Source organism: Hyperolius riggenbachi, chromosome 10 (genome assembly GCF_040937935.1).
Source record: "Hyperolius riggenbachi isolate aHypRig1 chromosome 10, aHypRig1.pri, whole genome shotgun sequence".
Lineage (NCBI taxonomy): Eukaryota > Metazoa > Chordata > Amphibia > Anura > Hyperoliidae > Hyperolius > Hyperolius riggenbachi.
In genome coordinates, this window is record NC_090655.1 from 243,263,038 (window position 1) to 243,278,562 (window position 15,525).

Below are 15,525 nucleotides of genomic sequence, written 5' to 3' on the forward strand. Positions count from 1 at the left end.
CTTTGATCCGAATCTATTTTGTGAGTCGAATCATCCGAATCATCAAAATGAGTGATTCGGATCGCAAAAGGGGCGGGGCCAGGAGCAACACGCCCCCTCTCAGCGAGCAGCGGGGTCCTGGAAGCAGAGCTGAGATGGATCGCTCTGTTGGAGGGGAGGCAGCCTTGCAGGGAGACAGGTAGATGAGAGAGAGGGAACATCGGTGCCACTGCCAGATATGTGTAGAGCACACATACTGGCTGAAATGTGCTGCTCATTACAGGCTGTCTGTTCTGTAGTTGTGCACAGTGAACACATTGGAAACTTTTGGCTCAGCTCAGCACAGCTCAGTAACTTTGCAGGCACTGTGATTGCAGGGCAATATGATCCTCCTGCACTCGCTCTAAACAGCTGCACTTCACTTTGGGGAATGCTTTCTTTCACTGTGCGAGGTTTGCTTTCAAAGTACACAGATGAGCATATAGGTGAAATACATGTAAAGCATATGATTGCAGCATGTGGGTATTGTGTGCAAGCAAACATTTATGCTCTCTGCTCGTCCCTCCTCCCTTCTCTGTCCACTCCCTGCCCTCTGTGCATCTTCTCCCCCTTCTCTGTGTGTCCACCCCCCCTTCTCCTGTCCTGCTAGTCATTTCACCCCCGAAATGCTTCCGTAGTAAAATGATCCGAGATTCGGATCAAAGATCCGGATCTTTTCAATGATCCAATTTGAATCATCCGGATCATTGAAAAGATCCGAACTTCCCATCTCTACTTCCTTCCCAGGACGAACTTACAGGTAGGAGGAGTGATCACAAAGGCAGGAAGTGATGTAACCCATAGACAGGAAGTGATGTAACACACCAGGAAAAGAAGTTGCAGGAAGTGAAGAAAATACATTGCTGGAAGAGGTAGTTGAGTGATTCTTGTTCTATATTGAGCAGAGCAGAGCAGAGGTCGGGGTGGACATGCTTTGTTACAGAGGAGGTCATAGTACATCTGTCACAATCCTGTCATTATCTTTCCTTGAAGTAATTTCGATACAAGACACTTTTATGTAACTGTTGTGCTTGCCAGTCTTTTAGCGCCCCTTCCCCCCCACATGTGCCATGGATTATGGTTGTTATCTCACCTTACTGTTAATAATTTAGCTCAGTCACATCACAGAGCCAAGACAACATACACATCCAGTATAGCCATGCCCCCTCAGTAACTCCCCCACCCCCTGTCCAGCATTGCAATTATCCTCCAGTATGTAATGATTTACCTTACCCCACTCTAATAATGCCATTTCTTCCTCAGTATAGCCATGTCCCTTCTATGTACCCCCAGCATTGCCATTATCCTCCAGTATCTAATGTCCCCCCACCCTGTTAGGTCCAGTGACTTTGTAGGACGAGATCCCTGCACTTTGATTGGCCAAATAGGCTGTCTGTCACTTGACAGGCAGCCAATTGGGCCAATGTGCAGGGATCTCGTCCTACAAAGTGAATCAACCCCCAAGTCAGCTGAGCTAATTGTACAAGCAGTTTGTCAGTATTTCTCCTGTCAGGCTCTAGGGCAAATTGCTGATGTTGCTGAAACCCAAGAAAAGCTGAAGACATGCCTGACACTTCTGCTGCCTGGCGGATCAACTGTATACACATCACCAGGGCAACAGGAATGTGAGCCCTCTGCTGCGCATGCGCACTGTCTCAGTTTGAGAAAGATTGTTTGGCTCTCAAAGAATTACATTTTAAAATATGTGGCGTTTATGTCTCTCTCAGCAAAAAAGGTTCCTGACCCCTGCTCTAATATCTCATGTCCCCACCCCAGTAATGTTATTTCTCCCCTGTATAACCATTTTTACACTCCAGTATTGCTCCCTTCCCCACCTCCATGTATCATAGTAACAGGAAGGAATTCTATTGGTTTATAGCTAGCTGTCACAGTGTGCTCCAGTCCTCTGCTCCCATTAGCCTCAGTCTCTGTCTCTTCTCTCCTCATATCCTCATCCATCTGCCACTACCAGGCCTGCTGTGACATCACAGGAATGGTAACAGTGGGAGGTGTTATAGTGGGAGAGTATAGTGCACAGGTAGCTAGAAACCAACATCTTATGCTTACCTGCAATACTCTGAATGCCCTACCATCCACCAGTGACAGCAATGGGGAGTGCTGTGGGGAGGGGGGTTGTGTATTGGTGGTTTCACCACTGACACCTGTACAATCTAGATTATCTTCCCCTTATTATGCAGGAGCACCCTGTTCGGATTACTTGACCACATCACTGAGAATGGACAAGGACCAGAGTCACATGACTGAGAGGATATTCAATCTCACCCTGGAGATCATCTATCTGCTGACTGGAGAGGTGAGGAGGATTCTGAGAGGTCACATGACATACAGTAGTAACTCTTATCTCTATTCTCATAAACACTCATCTGACTAGAGCGGTGAAGAGGATTCTGGGAGATATGTGACATTATTGTGGGTCTTTTGATACAGAGTTTTCCTCCATTGAAGTCTGGTGATTATGTGACCATCATGGTGCCCAAACCTCACTCCCTTATATCTGAGAGATACTGCAAGCAGAAGATACTTGAAGTCACCAGGAAGATGATGGAGCTGCTGACAGGAGAGGTGAGCGGTGCTGGGAATTATGAGACATTGTTCAGTAACAACAAGGTGTGTGTCTGGGTGGTGACGGTATCATCATGTTTGTCAGGATGTCTCCTTCTCCATGCAGGAGTGGCAGTATATAGAAGGACACAAGGACGCCATGGTGGAGAATCAGCCGCCCCTCACATCACCAGGTAAGAGAAGACTTTTATTTCTTGTAAAGCAGAGAGCAGTATGGAGGGTCCACCTAAATCCCCATCACCTGATAATCACATAAAGGCAATGGGCCTGATGTGCTATGAAGTAGTAAAGTGTCCATGCTGCAAATTTACTATTACTAACGCAGAGGGAGCACCATTGCTATGGTAACACGCATGGTGCTAATGGGTAAATGGATGGTACTCCTCCGACATTAGTAACGGTAAAACTGCCATGCATAGGCAGCTTGTTACTGTTGTTTAGTGCATAACATACCTTTTTCATCAGTCATTGTGTGTGTGTTTCCTACAGATGGATCCAATAACAGAAACCCACCAGAGAGATGTACAGGTCCTCTTCATTCCCTTGATTGTCTACAGGAAGGTCCCACCATCCCCCACTGTTATCAGGTAAGTGGGGCTAAGGCTAGGTTCACACTAGCCTTAAAGGGACTCTGAAGTCTCCTAAAAAATAGGTTTTTACTTTAAAAACCTCTTTAACGTAATTGCCCCTCCTAAAACGCTGCATCCCCACCACTGACCGTAAAAGCCGTAAATCACCCCAAATGACCCGGGGGACATCGTGGGACTCCTTCCGCATAGAGGCAGAGCTTTCAGCTGCAGCTCTGCCTCTCCACTCGTCTATCAGCGCGGATCACCAACTCTCCCCGCCCCTCTCAGTCTTCCTTCACTGAGAGGGGCGGGGGAGAGGCGGAGATATGCGCTGATAGATGTGCATGGAGGTAGAGCTGCAGCTGAAAGCACACTCGGTTCCCGGCAAGCATGGTCACAAGCCGCAAGAGGACATACTGAACATGCATGGCACAGTATGTCCGGGTCAAAGAGCGCGACTGCTCTGACAAGGACCTGGAGAACAGCAGCAGAAGTGGGTGAACGGAGGCAGACGCCGGGCCACAGGAGGTGTTGTTAGCCTATGCGTACCTCCCCACACACACACTGGGTGTCATTTTTAGAATTTAGGTATCATTTAAATTCTCTCTCTTTTTTGTGCACTTAGGTTGGAGAACTGATATTTGTAAGTGCTGTGGATAAAGAGGAAGAAGAGACATATGTGAGGAGTGATCAGCAGTCTATAAAGGAGGGTGACATGATAAGGGCAATTAAAGAGGAAGAAGAGGAGACGTATGTGAGGAGTGATCAGCAGTCTATGGAGGAGAGTGACATGATGAGGACCTGTAAAGAGGAAGAAGGAATGTATGTGAGGAGTGATCAGCAGTCTACACAGGAGGGGGATGTAATTAGGACAATTAAAGAGGAAGAACAAGAGAAATATTTGAGGAGTGATCAGCAATGTATGGAAGGGGATGACATGATGAAGACAATTAAAGAGGAAGAAGAAGAGATGTATGTGAGGAGTGATCAGCAGACTATGGTGGAGGGTGACATGCTGGGGACAAATAAAGAGGAGGAGGACACTGTTACAGAGGGTAGAACAGGTGAGTAATCAGCAAGCATTAAAGGGAACTTGAAGTGAGAGGGATATGGAGGCTGCCATATTTATTTCCATGTAAATAATGCCAGTTGCCTGGTGACCCGTTTGATCTTCTGGCATAAGTAGTGTCTGAGTAGTCAAAACCCTGGAACAAGCATATGGCTAATCCAGTAAAACCTGAGTCAGAGTACCTGATTTGTTGCATGCTTGTTCAGGGTCTATCGCTAAAAGTATTAGAGACACAGGATCAGAAGGACTGCTAGGCAACTGGTGTTGTTTAAAAGAAATAAATATGGCAGCCACCATATCCCTCTCACTTCGGGTGTCCTTTACATATAGAATAAATGTTTATCTGTATTGTTGTTATGTGTCACTGCTTGCATAGTGGCCATATTAGGGGGTATGCTAGGTACTTATACAGTAGCAGTACAGATATACTGATGGATTTGAAGTACTTGGTTTTACACCTTGCAGCAGAAATACAATACTAATTAGGGGTATATTTCACTAAAAGAAATATCGCGAGTAATATCCTGTTACCCGTGCTATTTCTACAGCATAGTCTAAATGTAATGATCTGCACGCTACCTGCGCTATTAGCCACATAGCACCTGCATACACAGGAGCGCACACTATTAACTTAAGCCTCCTTCCAGCAAATAAGAAGCGCTCCTTTCCTCCTGCCCTGAGCCCCTTCGTGCCCAAACACTTTAGAGGACATGATCCCCACACTGATTGGCCCAGTAGGCTGCTTGGCAAATGACAGGCAGACTATTAGGCCAATCAGAGTGCAAGGATCACATCCGTTATAGTGATTGGACCCGCAGGTGCTCAGGGCGGGAGGAGAGGGGCGCTCCTTATTTGCCGGAAGGAGGCTTAAGGTAATAGCCTTCGCTATGCTGCACTACCTGCAGCATAGTGTGCGCTCCTGTGTATGTGCGCGCTGTGTGGCTAATAGCACGCCAAACATTACATTTAAAGCATGCTGTGGATGTAGCATGAGTAACAGGAGATTACTCAGAATATTTCCTATAGGGCCCGTTTCCACTTGCGGCACTTCCTGGTCTGCGGGTACGCAGACGAATCCCATCAGCCGTGCCATACACAACTATGGGATTCGCAGCCCCCCGCACCGAAACGGATGAAAATGTCTGCCCAATCGCTAGGGTAAGCGATTTGGCTGGCCACGCATTTGTTCCCTATGGCAGAGTTTGCCTGCGGGGAAACTCTGGATTCACTGCGGAAACCGCGCAAGTAGAAACGGCCCCCAGGCCTTGTGCATTCTGATCGTGTTTGCATTAGGTGTTTTTTGATGCAATTTTTCTTACCGATTCCTGCGATTACCTGCACGCTGCTTTTTTTGTAAAACCGCTTTTCTAAGCGCTTTTGCACAGTGATTGCGTTGATGTCAGGAAGTGAACTATTTGATCCAGAAAAGAATAAATACAATGTCTTTATTCTAAAAACGTTAATGCAATAACTGCACAAAGCGATTTTGTGAGCGTTTTGCGTTTTTCGTATATCTTCCATTGAGACAAAACCTCCTCAAAAATGGCCCATGCACCGCTTTTCTGAGCGGATCGGAAACAATCCGTTTAGATGTGAACTCTCTCATAGAGATTCATGGTGTAAGCGCTTTCAGGGTGATTTTGAAAAATCGCCAGCGCTTAAAAGAGAAAAACGCCTCTAGTGTAAATGAGCCCTGAGTGACTCAACTCCCAGGTGAGGACTTACACACTCTGAGAGTCATTAAATCTTTTCATGTAGCTGTTATTAAATTAAGTGTGAACTGAGCCATAGGGGAAACATGGACATTACTTTGAAAATCAGTTGTCTCTCTATTCTTATAAGTATTAGTGCCGTCATCCTCCACAGCGCTGTACAGAGTAGAGTATTGTCTTGTCACTTAACTGTCCCTCACAGGGGCTCACGATCTAATCTCTACCATAGTCATATGTGTGTATGGTATGGTGTAGTGTATGTATCATAGTCATTGTCTAGGGCTGCATGTGGGAGGAAACTGGAATGCCCAGAGGAAACCCACACAGACACATGGAGAACCTACAAACTCCTTTCAGATGTTGACCTGGCTGGGATTTGAACCAGGGACCCAGCGCTGCAAGACGAGTGCTGACCAGTACGCTGTCGTGGTGCCCAACTGTTTTTCTGTTTTAACTGAGAGTAACTGCTGAGAGCAAGTGTAAAAGGAGCCTTAGTGTTACCAGCCTGTAATAAGCTGATAATGGTCTCTGTACTTTACTGTACACAGATTTGTTACAGTAGGGGTGACTGTTACCAGCCTGTAATAAGCTGATAATGGTCACTGTACATTACTGCACACAGATTGGTCACAGTAGGGGTGAGTTAGTGTTTCCAGCCTGTAATAAGCTGATAATGGTCACTGTACACAGATTGGTCACAGTAGGGGTGACTTAGGGTCCTTTTACACTTAAAGGAGTTATCAGGCAAAATGAAAAAAAAAGCTTTACTCACCTGGGGCTTTCTCCAGCCCCTTGCAGCCGATTGTCCCACGCTGACCGCTCCGCTTTCCGCCACATTCCCGGTCTACGCACATGGTACAGAGGCTGACCCCGTTGCCTGCTGCGTACTGCGCAGGCACAGAATTTCTGCGTACTGCGCAGGCGCAGAATTTCTGCGCCTGCGCAGTACGCTGCGGGCAACGTGGCCATGATTGACAGCGGCTCTTCACACAGGCGCAATGGTGGGGATCTCTGGGTCGGCCTCTGCACCGCGCGCAGAGACCGGGACAGCAGCAGAGAGCAGAGCGGTCAGCATGAGACAGTTGGCTGCAAGGGGCTGGAGAAAGCCCCAGGTGAGTAAAGCTTTTTTTTTTTTTCATTTTGCCTGATAACTCCTTTAATGCTTTAGTACGCGATGGTACGCATTTTTCCATAGCAGTGTATTGTGAAAAATATTTCAGTTTAAACGCGCATAGTGGGAACTGTGCCATAAGAAAACATGGGCATTACTTTGAGAATCAGTTTTCTTTCAGATTTAACTGAGAGCAACGCATTAAGCGTAAAAGGGGCCTTAGTGTTACCAGTTTGTAATAATCTGATAATGGTAGCTGTACATTACTGTACACAGATCGGTCACAGTAAGTGGTGACTAATGCTAGGTACACACAATGCATTTTTTTGGTCGATTTTCCATTCAATCGATTTTCAATTTGTTTTTCCGCTCGATTTCCCGAACGGTTCTCTTATCTTGTCTTATCAATTACATTCACTTCTATGAGAAATCGAGCAGTAAAACGATCAAAAGTAATATTGGATATGACAGAAATTATCTATTGAGCCTATAATGAGGAGAGATATGGCTATACTACATATATATAGGAGTAAATACAGTATGTATGTACAGTGCTGCCCATAATTATTCATACCCCTGGCAAATTTTGACTTAAAGTTACTTTCATTCAACCAGCAAATCATTTTTTGAAGGGAAATGACATAAGTGTCTCCCAAAAGATAATAAGATGATGTACAAGAGGCATTATTGTGGGGGAAAAAAATCTCAGCTTTTATTTACATTTGAGCAAAAAGTGTCCAGTCCAAAATTATTCATACCCTCCTCAATAATCAATAGAAAAGTATTTATTGGCTATTACAGCTATCAAACACTTCCTATAAATCCTATAATTGCAGACCAGCTTTTTGCATGTCTCCACATGTATTTTTGCCCATTCATCTTTAGCAATCTTCCAGATCTTTCAGATTGGAAGGTCTTCTTGCCATCGCCCGATCTTTAGCTCCCTCCACAGATTCTCAATTGGATTCAAGTCAGGACTCTGGCTGGGTCAGTCCAAAACGTTAATTTTGTTGTCTGCTAACCATTTCTTCACCACTTTTGCTGTTTGTTTTGGGTCATTGTCATGCTGAAATGTCCACTGATACCCAAGGCCAAGTTTCTCTGCAGACTGCCTGATGTTGCCATTGAGAATCCTCATGTATTGCTCTTTTTTCATGGTGCCATTTACTAGGCCTGCACAATTTTAGGGCAAAAAAAATTTTCGGGCAAAAAAATGCGATTTTGACTTTTTTTCACAATTTTCTTCAAATCTAGCTTTAACATTAAATTCCCAATGTACACTAACATTTACAAACATGCATTGACAGAAAATGACATCATCCTATCAAAATGATAGTATGCTTCCCCCGTCTCCCTTTATCTTTCTGCCTTGCCATTCTAGCGCTGTCCCTCATCCCCCTGACCCCCCCCCCCCCCCCGCAAAGCAGACCGACAAGCTGAGTGTATGGCTGCACTGTGTAGCCTCAGACTGCTAATGCCTGCACGGTAGCACAGAGCCAAACAGGCTCAGCTTTTTCAGCCTCCATATCCATCTTGCTTAAGGTGTCCTTTAAGGGTTAAGAGAAAAATGAAGGAGAGAAAGACAAGTGGTGGGGAGAGCAGACCTCAGGTCACGTCTGGCCAGAGGGATATCTCTGCAGATCAGAGGCTCCCTTCCCTTCATTACTGTGTGTGACTTCCCTTTACACCAGGGCTGTGGAGGCGGGACAAAAAACCACCGACTCCGACTCCTCGGTTTAGGATTCCACCGACTCAGACTACTCTAATTTGCATATTACAATCTTGTTGATTGAAAGTATGTAACATGAAATTTGTCTCTAAACTGCCATCGCTTAGGAATTTTAAAAGACAACTGAAGTGAGAAGGATATGTAAACTGACATATTTATTCCCTTTAGTCATAGACTAAATCTAGTCCTTGGTAAGAGTACTTGTAAAAAGGTACAGACCGGAACAAAGAACATCTATCAGGCCCTAGGCAATGTAACTGTGGGGACATGTAAGACTGATGTGCAGGTAGTCTGCAGGGGAATAAGGAGATTCTTCCGCTATTACACATTCTTCATGAACAATCTGAACCAGGTTTATGGTGATAGACAACACCTCTGTGTTCAATGTGCACAGCATTCTCAGTGGATTCCCTGCAGTTCTGTGGGAAGTGCATATGTAGAGTATAGTACTACTGTGTAACAAAGTAAATCTGAGACAGATGAAATTAAAGTTTTATACATACCTGGGGCTTCCTCCAGCCCCCTTCAGGCTAAACAGTCCCTCGCTGTCCTCCTCCGCCACCTGGATCTTCTGCTATTAGTCCAGGTACTTGAGCCAGTCTGGCGTAGTGCGCATGCACACACTCCGCCGCCGGGAGCGTACTACACCTGCACAGAACTATTGCGCAAATGCAGAATGCTCCTGGCTGTGGGAGCGGCATGTGGCCGAACTGCGCTGACTGGCTGAATTACCGGGACTCATAGTAAAAGATCCAGGTGTCGGAGGAGGACAGCGAGGGACTGATTGGCCTGAAGGGGGCTGGAGGAAGCCCCATGTATGTATACAACTTTTCTTTTCATCCGTCTCAGGTACTCTTGAATTCGTAGTCACCAAACCAAATTTTAACAACATATCAAATTATTTGGTTTAATGAGTAAAGAGAGTGCATACATTTGCATAAATCAGCATCCGTGCAGAATTATTTCCATCTCGTTGACCATCTCTATTAGTGACACAGCTACACATCAGGCTTTATTCTTACAGTATAGATGTTATTTAGTATAATTATTATTATTATTATTTAGTATTTATATAGCGCCGACATATTACGCAGCGCTGTACAGTGTATATATATATATCTCGTCACTAACTGTCCCTCAAAGGAGCTCACAATCTAATCCCTACCATTGCCATATGTCTATATTATGTAGTGTAAGCACTGTAGTCTAGGGCCAATTTTTTTTTTTTTTAGAGGGAGCCAATTAACTTATCTGTATGTTTTGCGGATGTGGGAGGAAACCGGAGTGCCCGGAGGAAACCCAGGCAGACACGGAGAGAACATACAAACTTTTTGCAGATAGTGCCCTGGCTGGGATTCGAATCAGGGACCCAGCGCTGCAAGGCGAGAGAGCTAACCACTACGCACCGTGCTGCCCCGATATATATATATATATATATATATATATATATATATATATATATGTACGTACGTACGTACATACATACATACATACATACATACATACATACATACATACATACATACATACATACATACATACATACATACATACATACATACATACATACATACATACATACATACATACATACATACATATGTATATATAAGAGATTCCTGTGTACACATCATATATACTGTACAGTCACAATCAGATATGTGTATCTGACTTTACAAATATAGGGACTGCTTTATTGAAGCAGCACAAATAACTAGTTTTGATTGGTTTATTTCATTTGTGTGGACTAAGCACGGCTATTACTGTATATATAAATTATTTATGATGACTATTATCTGAGAAATAGAACATTTTATCATATTTTCAATTTTAATTACAGTTTAAATTCATAAGGAGTCGGTGCATTTTTTTCCCAACTCCAGGCACCCAAAATTTCTCCGTTTCCACAACTCCGACTCCACAGCCCTGGTTTACACGAGTAGCGCCCCCTAGCAGTCAGGATGTCCCACACTCTCCACAGCAAGTTCCAACCGAACTCACCTGTCTCACACTGACTGCCTGGCGAAGTGAGTAATGTCCTAATTACTGCCTGATTCTCTCTCCTCACTAGTCAGTCAGGCAGCCTCCTAATATCATCCGGGTGAGATTCTAATGGCGGGAAGAGAGTGAGAGGATCGGGGTGCTCCAGCACTTGGTCAAGGCCTGAACCAAATGCTGCCACTGACTACACAATATGTGTATTGGCACAATTAGGAAGAAGAGAGAGAAAAAGGTACATTTACAAGGGGCATATGAGTGACACGAATACACAACGGTGATAAGAATGTGTAAGGCCGCGGTCACAGTGGGACGTTGCATTGCGTTCCCTATATAACAGGAAGACAATGCAATGGAATAATAATTTCATACTGCACATAACGGAGGTGCTATGTCACATACAGTGAAGTATACAATCCAAGAAAGTATGCTTCACTGTATCTGTTAAGACGCCCATTTAGCAGTCATAATAATTATTCCTCCCCTCAGAATTCTCTAACAGGAAGTGATGATGTTTCTCTATTTGCAGGGCGGAGTCCCGGCAACAGGAACCTCTCAGAAACTCGTCTCTCTGTATCCACAGACTGTACAATGGATGATGATGTCGTTGGACAAGAGTCTCCTGCAGATATCCTGGTTACTCCAAATATTCCCCCAGATTCTTCTCACCTGTCTAATCCCGGGGAGCCTCCTACCCAGCAGAGCTCTCCCCCTGCTGGAAGATCTTATTCCTGTTCCACCTGTGGGAAATGTTTTATTCAGAAGTCACATCTGGTCACTAATGAGAGATCTCACATGTATAAGTGCTTTTCATGTGCTGTGTGTGTGAAACGTATTAGATATAAAGAAAACCTTGTCAGACATAAGAGATCTCACACCAGTGAGAAGCCTTATGCATGTGCTGAGTGTGGGAAATGTTTTAGGCTAAAATCACAACTTGTCTCACATGAGAGAACTCACACTGGCAAGAAACCATATTCATGTGCTAAGGGTGAGAAATGTTTTGGAGCTAAAGGAAGCCTTGTCAGACATGAGAGAACTCACACTGGTGAGAAACCATATTTATGTACTGAGTGCGGGAAATGTTTTGTTCAGAAATCACGTCTTGTTAGCCACGAGAGATCTCACACTAGAGAAAAGTGTTATTTGTGTACTGTGTGTGGTAAAAATTTTGTTCATAAATCAAACCTTGTCATACATGAGAGATCTCACACTGGTGAGAAGCCTTTTTCATGTGATAAGTGTGGGAAATGTTTTAGGAATAAAGCACACCTTGTCTCACATGAGAAAACTCACACTGGTGAGAAACCGTATTCATGTGCTGAGTGTGGGAAATGTTTTACAGCTAAAAATAGCCTTATCAGTCATGAGAGAACTCACACTGGCGAGAAACCATATTCATGTGCTAATTGTGGGAAATGTTTTAGTAGTAAAGCACACCTTGTCTTACATGAGAGAACTCACACTGGTGAGAAACCATTTTCATGTGCTGAGTGTGGGAAATGTTTTGGAGATAAAGTAAACCTTGTCAAACATGAGAGAACTCACACTGGTGAGAAACCGTATTCATGTGCTGAGTGTGGGAACTGTTTTAAAGTTAAAATAAGCCTTATCAGTCATGAGAGAACTCACACTGGCGAAAAACCATATTCATGTGCTAAGTGTGGGAAATGTTTTAGGAATAAAGCACACCTTGTATTACATGAGAGAAATCACACTGGTGACAAACCATATTCATGTGCTGAGTGTGGGAAATGTTTTGCACTTAAAGCATACCTTGTCAAACATGAGAGAACTCACACTGGTGAGAAACCATATGCATGTACTGAGTGTGGGAAATGTTTTGCACAGAAATCAACTCTTGTCAGACATAAGAGAACTCACACTGGTGAGAAGCCATATTCATGTGCTGAGTGTGGGAAATGTTTTGTACAGAAATCACATCTTATCATACATGAGAGAGCTCACACTGGTGAGAAGTAAGGATCAGTGAAACAGCTTGTTCTTCAGTGAACCTGGCCTTGCCTGTTAGTGGCTGCTGCACACTGCGCTCCATCTACCTGACAGAGCTGGAAGTAGGGAGGATGGAGAGCAGCAGCCAATAACAGGCTTGTTCTGTTTCGCTTATCCCTCTATCATTACCGGTGAGAAGCTCTATTAATGCACCGAGTGTGGGAAATGTGATGACCTTCAGTGTTGTTTTACAATGTTTCCTTTATTCTTTATAAAGTGCACATGGATGGGAAGCATCTTTACACAGAATCCCGAGGACTCTTTCATGCTAGTCAGTGAATTGATTTATTAAAGCATTAAATATCCTGAACAGAGGAGACATGATGAAATAAACACAAAAGGGCACTATTCTAGTTTAGGGGACCCAGCAGGAAACCTCATAGGGAACAATTCTCCAATCACAGCATCCTCTCCAGCACGAAGCATTGTGATTGGCCGAATAGTGTGGGCATATACTACAACCAGAAACCTAGCAGTTGGGGGGGGGGGGGGGGGGGGGGGGGGGGAGGGGGGTGCTGTTCACCCAATCATGTTAGTGGAATTTTCCTATGAGGTTTCCTGCCGGGTCCCATAAATTAGACTAGCGCCCACAAAAGTACAATCCCTTTAATCAATTTTGTTGTTTGTCTCAGCATCTGCTCTAAAACTGCAATATCCTTTCTGTAATGCTGTGCCCAGAACTGTATTCCATATTGCAAATGTGGCCTTACCAGAGAGCTGAACAGGGGCAATACGCTAGCATCTCAAGTTTTTATTTCCCTTTTAATTTATCCCAAAATTGTAGTTGCTTTAGCTGCAGCTGCTTGGCATGGAATACAATTACTTTACTCGTTAACGGGTGCTCCTAAGTCCCTAACCAAGCTTGATGTTCCCATCTGTATTCCGTTTACTTTGTAATTTGCTGGAACAAGGGTCGGCAAACTATAGCCCACCAGGCTATTTTATCTGGCCCGCCGGTGCAGGGCCGGATTCAATGCTTCCCCCCCCCCCCCCCCCCCCCAGCAGGTGAACTGGTGTTGCGGCATTACGGATACTGGCTGCAGCTCACCTCCAAGATGCGGAAGTATGTGGGTTCCTGCAGGGCTACGGGAAAATGTGTCTTCAGTGCAGGGCTTCCGGTGCCATTTTCCTGTAGCCCTGCACTGCCTGTTAGCACAGGACATGTGAAGATCAGGGAGCGATGCTGGATGCCCAGAGTCACCTACTAGAGACACCAGGTAGATTGCTTTTATTTTCATGGCATTGGAGACATTAGGGGACAGTATCTTAGGTGTGGTGGACAGCCTGATGGGGCACACATCAATTAAAAGATACATTAGGCAGAGTTCCCCTTTAAGGGCAGGAAATACTGCTTTATTTGTATGTGTATTTTTGAGATGGAAATTATGCCGCATTATGTGTATCTTGTGAGAACACTGCCGCATTATGTGTATCTTGTGAGAACACTACCGCATTATGTGTAGCTTGTGAGAACATTGCCATCTTACGTGTATTTTGTGGGAAACACTGCTGCATTACATGTATTTTGTGGGAACAGTGAGATTGATTCATTCATTTGAGCAGCCCAAATTAAAATCTCAGCTGCATAGCGGGCACTGGTAACTGACATGCGCTCATTTTAAATAACGGCTACTCTGTTAATCCTGCCCTGAGTCCAGTCGAGTCCTGTAGCTTTTTAGGACATGATCCCCGCACTTTGATTGGCTCAATAGGCTGCCTGTCATTTGATTATATGCTATAATAAATTAACATTGCTCTGATACTGTTTAGCCTATGACCATTTTTGTGCGTTACATGTAGTAATAGGCCTGAACTTGGTTCACTTTTTATGTTTTTTCCATTCCAAGGGTTAATAAACCAGAAGCTTAATCTATGCAAATGAGTCATGATCTGCAGATCCATGCAGCCATTGCTCTTCTAAAGAGTAAATAAAAAACAAAACATTTTTATCTGGCTGAACAAACACTCCTGACAACAAGAGTGGTGAGAAGATAATTATTTTGTTGGGAGCTGAATGACCCAAATTTTACATCACACTGATATGGCTGCTGAGCTGACATTTAACCCTATAAAGTGAAAATAAAAATGTGGGACTCCAGGAAAGCCCTGTATACCATTGTTACTACACATACTGTACCATTCCTTATCTGCTGAGTTTATTTACACTTCAAGTTATCTGGGAAATTTGATGATGTTCCTCCAATATATGTGCAATGGAATAATATATGAGAAAGAAGCATTTCCCAGGGTGTGAATCAGAAGTTTTGGCCTACCACACAGTCAAAGAATATTATAAAAAGTTAGCTGAATAAGGTAGAGAATGCATCTGTGATGATGTTATTTAGTGTATAACTGAGTGGCTCTGATTATTAGGCTCGGTAAGATTGGATAAAGGCCGGCTTACACGTTCATAATTCATATTATGTTATATTTCACTTAAAAATGTTACTAGATTTGAATGCTAGAGGTATTACGATCATTTCAGTGACTACTTATTATTTGTATATACTCTGTATACAATAATGTGAATACATTATTTTCATATGTACAGAATGGAATCGTTATTTTCATTTTATAAAAGAATATCATCAATTCATTTCTTGTCTGTATGGTAGAGTTTGCTCTGTAGAAATGATACTTGCAATAAATTACTATATATTTTGCAGATGTCACCAAGTTGGATTCCGCAGGTGCTGTTTAGGAGGGTGGACTCTCCAGTTTCC

The 15,525-nt window shown here is 43.9% G+C and overlaps 1 protein-coding gene across 1 annotated transcript in view; it reads left to right on the forward strand.

Moving 5' to 3' along the window:
* LOC137537022 (uncharacterized) overlaps positions 1–15,525 on the forward strand; it is a 135,884-nt gene that overhangs the window by 27,334 nt on the left and 93,025 nt on the right. Inside the window, exons 4-9 of the mRNA XM_068259178.1 lie at positions 2,217–2,332; positions 2,467–2,601; positions 2,708–2,774; positions 3,091–3,188; positions 3,796–4,234; positions 11,319–12,768. Coding sequence (XP_068115279.1) covers positions 2,217–2,332; positions 2,467–2,601; positions 2,708–2,774; positions 3,091–3,188; positions 3,796–4,234; positions 11,319–12,768 — 2,305 coding nt within the window. The remainder of the gene's footprint in view (positions 1–2,216; positions 2,333–2,466; positions 2,602–2,707; positions 2,775–3,090; positions 3,189–3,795; positions 4,235–11,318; positions 12,769–15,525) is intronic.